This window comes from Pocillopora damicornis, chromosome 3 (assembly GCF_964200805.1).
Source record: "Pocillopora damicornis chromosome 3, jaPocDami1.2, whole genome shotgun sequence".
Lineage (NCBI taxonomy): Eukaryota > Metazoa > Cnidaria > Anthozoa > Scleractinia > Pocilloporidae > Pocillopora > Pocillopora damicornis.
Window position 1 is genome coordinate 1070452 of NC_142672.1, and position 9549 is coordinate 1080000.

Sequence of the window (9549 nt, forward strand, 5' to 3'; positions counted from 1 at the left end):
TAGGAGCTAGAAGGGAGAATTAACAATCAGGTCTTGGGAGTTAAAGGGTTAACTAGTTGTTTTTACACATGAACTCATCACCAAACTATAGTTTTTTTGACAGTTTTTCAGACAAGGAAGAAGAACCAATGTACTAGTATCATAGCAGATAATTTAGTGTTAACAACTGGGTTGAAAAGGTAAATTAGCCACCGTAAAGGGTAAAAAAGCTGACCTTTTGAGCGTTAGCCCTTCGTCAATTGCTTCGGCGAACAATTGACGAAGGGCTAACGCTAACGCTAACAATTGACGATTGTTTACCTTTTCAACCCAGTTGTTAACACTAAATTACCTGCTATACTCTCCCAACAATGCAGCACCACAGTTTCTTTAGAAACTTACCCCTTTATTTACTAGTATCATAGACCTAGCTGCCTGCTACACTGGGGTGGGTTCTACTCTAACACCCAAATGGGCTGAGTTTGTCTTTGGATCTCATCTTTGGCACAGGGGTTACTTTAGTTTGCACTTCCACTAGTTTCCTTCAAATTGCCAAAAATCAATTTTAAATAGGAGGAACTTTCAGAGGGGCATCAAAAACCACTACTGAGAGAAGCAGAGCTTTTTCAAGCAGAAATGTTCAGGGGTCACAAAGGTAAACTCAGCTTAAGAGTCTTTCATCTACTCACTTTGCAGGCTGGATCAGATAACCACAATGAAACCATGAAAAGAAAAAAAAGAAGAAAAAATAATTAAAAAATTGTCACTTTTTACTAAACTCAAATTTAAAACTGTACTCTGCATGATACAGTGCTTTAATCAGAGAGAGCACAACTTTTAAGCTACAATGTCTAATGAAAGCTTCCTTTTTTCTTTTGAATAGCAATGTAAAGAACATTAACTTGTGTTATGATACAGAAGAGTGTTACATCAGTGTTGACAGACCCTGGCAATGGATTCTTCTCAAACTTGTACGTATCATTAACATGACCATAAATATTAACAATTCAGCACTGAGGATGGTATCCAAGAGGTAAAATACACAACCTGTATAAACTGTATATATCTGAGTGTGTACATACAACTGACATAGGAAACAAAAAGCTAATTTGCTACAAGTGCCTGTTACCCATACTTTGGTGGACTACATCACACATCTTAACCTACGTGCAAAAAGCTGAATAAAATCTCTGCAGTGCTTAAAACTGTAATTAAAGACTTCCCTTAACCCTCTACAACCTGATATCAATACGCATATTCTCCATACTGTTCTCTATACACTTCCTAAGGGACTGACAAGGAGAATTTGTTTAATTTCAATGGTGATCATTTCCTATATCTTTGTGGCATTAATATTGGATTTGGGAGTGACATTTGAAGGAAAAATTGGATGCTAGTTACTCTCAGGGGGTTAGAGGTTTAATGGGCAAACAAAATTTTAACAAATGAACATCAGTCTCACCAAAGGCTCCTCGTAATCATTATCAACTTGTTTCTTTCCAACTTTTTCACCATCTACTTTCTTTACTTTCTTCACATCATTCTTTTTCACCCCATCCACTTTTTTGTCTACTTTCTTGTTGTTTTTCAATGACTTCCCATCTTTCATCTTTTCACTTTTTTTAGGTTTGACAACTTTGCTCTTCTCTGCCACAACACTGTTTAAAGCAGATTTCACAGGTTTTGCAGATGAACCTTTTGCATTTGCTGCTGAAGGTCTGCAAAAAATGGGTAGGGATAAATATAATCATTCAAAGTTTTTCCTTTTAATGGCAATGAAAACTATGGCATGATTGCTTTTTTTCTTTGAGGGTGATTAAAAGCTAAAAAATATATACTTGCATTATGGTTTAAATAATGTAAATACAAAAACTACAAAATATATGAACTTACTTGTTCTGGGCTCTTGCAATCTAAACGACAGAAACAAGGAAACATAATAACTTCACAAATAAACCTCATCAAAGTGATTAATAATTGAACTTATATTAATTAATTCTATTGCAGTAAGTGCAATCTATATAATGAGGGTACCTAGAGAGTCTGTAGATAAATCAAATCTTATATGAACTGGTTTCTAAAAATTTTCAGACAGCAGCAGAAGAATTCTGTCTTACAGGCTAATGGAGAATAAGACATTATCATAAATGAAATCAGCAAGTGAACAACCACTGGCTGATATGCTGAAAGGTTTGTTTCTTTAGATATTTAAAGAACCCAGTTTACAGTATTCCTTGTACTCCAAAGATCTAAACTATAGTGGTCCTCCTGATTGCAATTCCCTCTGACTACAAACTAACAGTCAAAATGTTGGCTCAAGAACTTTTTCTAGGGCACCCAATTTACATTATTAACTCAGCTGATAAAACCAAGTCATCTTGTATTTCCTGTGATGTTTCCTTGAGAATTTGGTTTTACATCAAATCATATCCACTGACTGAGTCTGCTTCTTTCTCCTCCTTTCTTGTCTACTTGACATTGCATCAGTATTTGTAAGGAGAAATTACTTCTTAAACAGAAGAGAATAGACTCACCAATGGTACATCATCATCATCATCATCACTTTCTACTCGACTTAATGCAGACTGCGCTTGTTTTATCTTTAACGAAAAAAAAAATATATTTACAACCCCAATGATATCAAATTGTTAACAACTTACAGTAATAATTGTAATGAAACCTAAGCATCACAAAAAAGGTAATCCTTGTGGAGTACTTGGGATTTTTCTTTTTCTTAACATTCAAACACAGAGCTGAAATTTACCATCTCTCATGACTTTTTACTAATTATACTCCTGAGCAGTTCCATATCTTCATGATAAGAATGAGATGAAATGTAGCATCCAAAGAACCACTCAACATTTTGGTAGAGGAAATATTCTTATATTTCACAATTTGCAACAAAACTTGATATTCGATCAAAACTGATTGATCATCAAGTAAAACTCACTGGTGTGACAGGTTCCTTTTTAAGAGCAACATTTTCCACATTCTGACTTCTGTTTAAGGGTGATTGCTTTATAGGAGTTTGATGTGATTCCTTCTTCATAGCAGAGTTGACATGAGATCTATAAGGAGACAAATCTCCAGAAGCATTTGGCATGCCTTGCTTGGGTGGACTGTGCAAGAGCCTTAACATAAAAGAATGTGGGAAAGTAATGCATGAGAAACAGAAGTTTTGTTAGGATAAGAAAAACAGGAAATGAAAGGGGCAGAGTAGCCTTTCTATAGGATCATATAGGATCATGTTCTTATTGTTCAAACTTGACGGCAGTCTTTAATCACCAATATTATCAAGGTAATGTTAATCCCTATTGTCACACCCACTATAATCTGTTAAGTAGAATTTAAATGTTAAGAGCTTCTTTAGGATGTGTTATGTTATCTAGAAACAAGTCTACCCTAAGGTCTGAATGAGTGTGGTACTAACAATACACATTCCATGTGGCTTTTTATGAAAAAAAAAATCAGAAACAGCAGAGTAACAGCACATCAAGATTCTCATCTCAAGATGAAAAAAGAAGGAGGAGAGGCTCTTAAAATAAAACAATAATTTAATAACCAATGCTTCTTACCCCACTGCATCAGTCAATTACACAAAAAAAGAACTGAAAAACCTCAATTAAAAAAAAAAGACAAAACAAAAAGTAGATTTGACGAATCAACGTCAATCTTTTTACCAGTAAGATGTTTCAGCGAGAATTTTCTCTCAAAAGTACAACCCGCCCTACCCCTCCCCTACAAGCACCAAGATTCTACCCGATAACTTCAAAGGAAACAAAATGTCGGAAAGGGTGAACATTTTGTGGATCTTACCTTCCATCATTCTAGACGACAGGAAATCAGCGAAGCCCATGATTAAAATGTTGCAAGCATAGAGGAAAACAGAATACTCGTTAATATACATGACAATTTTTTTTCGTTGTAAAAATTGAACGCAAACAACGCAAGGAATGAATCGAATACAATACGCCGGCATCGAAGACTTCGAGTGCGGATCCATGAGAGAAAACAAGAAAAATTTTCGGTGAGTCTGTATCCATGAAGAGATGATTCGTACCTGGGTCGATCCAAACTTGATCTTTTTCCTATCGGGGCCTGCAAAAGTTAGAGAAATAAGCATTTCTTTTAATCGTTTTTATTACTCATGGTGCAAGTAGGATCGGAGAAGGCGAATCTGCTCACTTTCTCGAAGGGATAAAACTTTCGGAAAGCTAACTACTCCAAATAATTACCCGAAGGACGAATTGACAAGGGTATGAAATAAGCACGCTGTTAAAAAAAAATAACAACTCTAGGGAAAAGTGTTCAAGGTGTTATAGAACGCCGCAAATATTCTCGATCGATAGGCAAAGCAAAATGGACACGAAATCGACGACAATGGCGATCCTAAAGCTCTTCGTAAAAATAATGCAAGCACTGTGTTTTTGGACCAGATTATCATTTCGCTTCGCAGTTCCCTGGTTTGAAACTCTAGGCTCAATTGTCGACGGCAGACGGAACTTCCCCGACATTTGGAAAGGAATGAATGATTCATCTACCCAACTACGATCTATCAACAATAGCTTAAGATTAGGCAAATTTGTATCTACATGTGCTTCGGTGTTAGAGAAAAGTCAACTCCGTTTGCGAAACGATATATCACAGGAGAGAAACGGTTAAAAATTGGCTTTGGTTACCATAACAGAGCCTAAAATTACACCATACATTAAGAGGAAACGAGAGAGACAATAAATCACAGTAAAGTACCGTAGTTTACCAAAGAAATAAGCGTAAAATTACACGAATAGAAGTGCGGTCAATCTTACCTTCGCTCCCGACCGGCTTTAGTTTCGCCTGGGCCTAAACCGGGTAAAATCACGAAAACAAAAACTTCATCACGAAATGTGAAACATAAACTTGTTTAGATTTCTCAAGCAATCCATTTTGTTAGTCCGTGTATGATTTCCGAAAGATTAGTGAAACTGCCCTTACCAGAACTGGGTCATCATCTCCAGATGCCACTTCTTCTCTCATCGGCTGCATTGAAGAAATATTGCTTTAGACACAAAGCTACTTACGAAGTGCGGTAAAAAAATCGTCAGACAACAGAGGAATAATCTCAAAATAAATCAAAATCAACGTCTTTCAAGAATCATTCTTACTTTTTGTAATGGAGCGGTGTGTTGAATGGCTTCCCCGTTCATTCCGGCTAAAAAATTGAACGAAAATTTTCTAAGTGTCGTTCTCCAACGAAAGGCAAAGGACAAAGAAATAGCTAAGTCTCTACTAACGGTTAGTACGCAGGCGTGGAGGTCACGTGATAACTTGGTGCTTCCTATCTCATAGGTTACCCAGGAAGGGATTTTTTTCTGACACACTTTTTCAAAACTTTAAAATATCCTCTCTCTCAGCTAACTGAAAAAGAAATTGTACAATTAAATAAATGAGCCGCTCCAGCCGTCAATCTAAAATTCCTTCTCTAGAATGTCAGCTTTTTCCTGATTCCTTCTCCCTTCCGGCACAAGAGTATGTGCAGTTCACCTTTCGTTAATTATTATTAGATTCCCTTTTTGCTGATAACTCACCTACTCAATTTACTAGTATTTTAGTCGCTTCGGTGAAAGAAGGGCGCATCATGGGACCTTTTGAAAAGGAGCTAAAATGGACAAGGGGGGAGTATGCGGAGGAGTGTCAATTGATTTAGCCGCTGGCTCTTTGTACCCTGGACTCAAATTATTCAGAGAGTTTACGGCGAGAGCCCGTGCTGGCCGTTGGCCAAAGCGATGTTGTTCTTTACGGTGTTAGTTTTCCTTCTCGGAGATTTTGCCTTGATTGAAGCAAAGGTACCAATAGTTATTGGTAAGTAGTGTACTAATCAACTTTGTGGGTGGTCTTATTTATTTACAACGATGCTCTCTTTGAAGGCGGTAATCGACTCTGATAAATTACTGTACTCGCGACTCGCCGTGTATTTCTTTGCTCGCGATCCAAGATCATTTCCTCAATAACTCCCATATAATTTATAAATAACAGTCTAACTGCTTTATATTTCGGCAACGGAAATAGCGAGTAGGGTAATGAGTAAAATCTGATTGCTTAGCTTGAAATCTGGTGAAACTCGAATTCATTAAAGATGTTGCGTAAGCAGTATTTACAAATTATGCAGACAATCTACAAGTAAGTGAATAGGTCTCACAGAAATGTCACGTTCACCGCAGGAAGATCGATTAACAGTGTTGTTTATTTTTGCCTTGCGAGTCTTCGTCTATTGCGCGATTTGTTGGTAAGGATGCCTTTCTTGGTAAGATTTCTGAAGATTTTCGCATAACATGCATCATTCTTCATAGCGAAACTCATATATTACACTGGGGACTTGAGTCCAATATGGAGTTATTCAAAAGTGTTCCCTAGTAATTCATAATTGCTTTGTGAATAACATTCTCGTGTGTTTTACAATACATTTGGATATAATTTTCTATTTTGCCATTGTATGCTGTAGAAATTGTAACAGGTGAAGTGTTAACAGCATTATCACCATCATCTTGTTTTGTAAAATTATCGAATTTTGTTGGTTTGGTCTCACACGTAGTGTGTTTACATCGCACCTGTTTATTGGTTTTATAACTATTAAATTTTCCTAAAATCATACCAGTCTGCACTGCACATCTGTATGTCAATCACATTGAATTGATCATGAATTGACTTTTAATTTACTTACTTACATATTGCTGTATAATTCTATTTCTGGCCATGCTATGTGTTGCAAAGTAAACCTTGAATTGAACAACCCACTCCAACAATTTCATTCAAGTGTATTTTTTCATCAGTCACCAATGACTATTGATGATTTCTCATGAGGTGAGGAGCTAGCACTGCTAACGGCATCTTGGTTTTACAAGTATAATCATCCTAGACTTCTTGTTTATTATGCAGTTCCAGGAGATGGAGGTAGTCAACTCCAGGCCCGTATCAACAAGTCAACAGTACCACACTTGTGGTGTGAAAAAACTTCAAGTTCCTGGTTTGACTTGTGGCTTAGCATAGAGTCAATGTTGCCAGGAGCTATTGGATGTTGGGCAGACAACATAAGGTAAGCTTTATTCACTTCTTTCACGTGCTGGGCTAACATGTGAGATTTCACCAAATATATTTCAACATCTGTCATGAAAAACCAAGATAAATTTTTTAATCCAATGCTGATTTCAAAATGTACCACTTTTGTAATGCTATTTATTCATGACACTTGTGACATAGATGATCCCCACTGTTTGTAACACACATCTCATGTGTGCCTGGTGGTTGCCTAGCTCACCATGGAGTTCCCTTCTCTTAATGGTATAGTATAAGAGCATGGAATCCAAAAAGTTTTATTCCTTAATTAAAAGCACTCAGTTTTTTTTGTCCCAAACTTCTGATAGGTTGACTAACACCTATTTAGATTTAGTTGTAGGTACAACAACAACTCTTGATCATCTGTCAAAGTTACACAATGAAACCTGTAATAAGCTTTCACCAAACTCTTGCTATTTTCAACTTAATACCAATGATATGCTTGATCCAGATTTAGTTATTTAACAGTGGCAATTCACTGTTAGACCCCACTTAGCATGGTGCAAGTAATAAACAATCAGGTTGTTATGGGTGGTAAGAATAACATTACAGCAATGGATCTATTGAAAATATAGAATATTTATCTTTAACTGTAAAAAGATAATAAATGAAACTTTAAGCTGTTCTAGCCTTATACAGGCAACAGAAGTGCTCCTTTTAGGTAACAATATGATTCAAGTGCAATGTGGTGTTTATAAGCACAAGCAAATTTTTCAAAGACAACAAAACTGCATGAGCCTATAGGGCAAGTGCAATGTGTAGTCAACATGATTTTTGAGTGCAATTTGGTGTTTTTAAGCACAAGCAAATTTTTCAAAGACAACAAAAGTGCATGAGCCCATAGGGCAAGTGCAGTTTGTAGTCTTTGAAAAATTTATAAGTGCTTACTCATACCAAATTGCAATCATGTTATTACTTGTTAATTATGTACGTGAAAAAACATAGCAGAAAGTTAAGACAGGGACCCAAAAGTTTTTTAATTTATGCCTGCATCTATACTTGTGCTGACTTTCCAAGAGTCACACAGTTATGTTGACTTTATTTTCCTTAAGGCTTGCCTTTAATGAAACATCTCAAAGGATGGGTAATGCACCTGGAGTTGAGGTAAAAGTTCCATATTTTGGAACAACCAAAGGTGTTTCCTATTTGGATCCTTCTCTTTATCATCCAGGAGAGTATTTTGCTGAAATGGTGGCTGCTCTGGAAAACATTGGATTTGAGGAGAATATATCACTGCGAGCTGCACCATTTGACTTCAGATATGCACCAAGTAAGTACACTGACTTTGAAACTTATGTGATTGTTACTTAATTATTCTAACTTATTTGATGAACCAATACTCTCTAACACAGTTTCAGTGAACAACACCCCTGTGCTCAAATCATAGTTTCTACAGTAAATTGCTGTCTTGTATATCAGTTGCTGTATCTTGAGAAAACTGCAAGCTCTGTTCTTTTAACAGTACAAAACAATGTTTAATTGATTACATTCATTGGTTGCTGTGGTTTTTCCTAGCCACTGACTTTTGCCATGTACAGGAGTTTGACTTGTAGAATACAGGAAAGTCGATTTAGTGAAATACATCAGACCCTGTTGTTCAAATGTTGTTTAGTACTAACCTTAGGTTAAATGTTTATCCAGGTTTCTTTATTAATTTGTTCAAAAGCCTTTTGGAGATAATTTTCTATATTTTCCTTCTAGAACATCCAATAATCAAATTCTAAATGCTCTATTAGATCTGAAATCAGATGTCACATTAACCCTGGGTTATTGTAACCCAGCTTTAAACCACCAGGCCCGGTATGTTACCCAATGTTTAAGTACCTACTAGATAGAGTGCAGCAGGTGAATGGGAGAATTATTTATCAGTCATATCAAGAATTAAAGGACACTAGTGGCCTTTCTTATTATCATTATTAACAAATTCAAATTATTGAACTAAGCATATGAAAAATGTATTTTCATCTTGACCTGAACACCTAAATTTTTAAGTTTCCAGCCTCTCATTAACTTCTTGATTGCACAATTTATTTCAGATTCTGCTCTGGAATACTTTGCCAACTTGAAAGCCCTAATAGAAGACACATACTTGAAAAACAATAAGACACAAGTTGTTTTGCTGTCTCACAGCTTGGGATGTCCGTATACTCATCACTTTCTCTACAACATGTCTCAGGAATGGAAGGACACACACATAAGGGCTTGGGTAACTATTGCTGGGGCATGGGCTGGTTCAGCCAAGCTAATGCGTATATATGCTTCAGGAACCAACCTTGGTTTTCCAGATGTTGTTCTTGAGCCACTGAACCTCAGGCCAGTTTTACGAACCTATGAGAGCTCTGCATATTTGATGCCCAGTAAAGATTTTTGGTCTGCAGAGGAGGTGAGTGCAGAGTTGGTACAAGTTATTTAAACTGCAGCTTACCATTAATGACAAAATAACTGGTATCTTTGTTATCAGGCATTACTGTGATAAAG

The 9549-nt window shown here is 36.5% G+C and overlaps 2 protein-coding genes across 3 annotated transcripts in view; one reads left to right on the top strand and one right to left on the bottom strand.

The window, feature by feature from the left end:
• Positions 1 to 735: 735 nt before the first annotated feature.
• On the bottom strand, positions 736 to 5242 carry LOC149047753 (uncharacterized). The gene is made up of 9 exons (XM_089199697.1): positions 5124 to 5242; positions 4954 to 4998; positions 4788 to 4821; positions 4040 to 4077; positions 3796 to 3806; positions 2930 to 3110; positions 2514 to 2579; positions 1873 to 1892; positions 736 to 1697 (listed from the first exon to the last, which is right to left on the bottom strand). Exons 1-9 carry the CDS (start codon positions 5163 to 5165, stop codon positions 1418 to 1420), a joined length of 717 nt encoding a protein of 238 aa, XP_089055823.1. The 5' UTR covers positions 5166 to 5242; the 3' UTR covers positions 736 to 1417.
• The window catches only part of LOC113673954 (lysosomal phospholipase A and acyltransferase), a 7555-nt gene continuing 1749 nt past the window's right edge, over positions 3744 to 9549 (top strand). Inside the window, exons 1-4 of one of the 2 annotated variants that reach the window (XM_027190429.2) lie at positions 3744 to 4006; positions 6895 to 7051; positions 8124 to 8341; positions 9108 to 9454. In XM_027190429.2, coding sequence (XP_027046230.2) covers positions 7011 to 7051; positions 8124 to 8341; positions 9108 to 9454 — 606 coding nt within the window. In that variant the 5' untranslated portion in view covers positions 3744 to 4006; positions 6895 to 7010. Of the gene's footprint in view, positions 4007 to 5676; positions 5821 to 6894; positions 7052 to 8123; positions 8342 to 9107; positions 9455 to 9549 lie in introns of those variants that run through there. The other variant, XM_027190428.2, reaches the window with a different exon arrangement.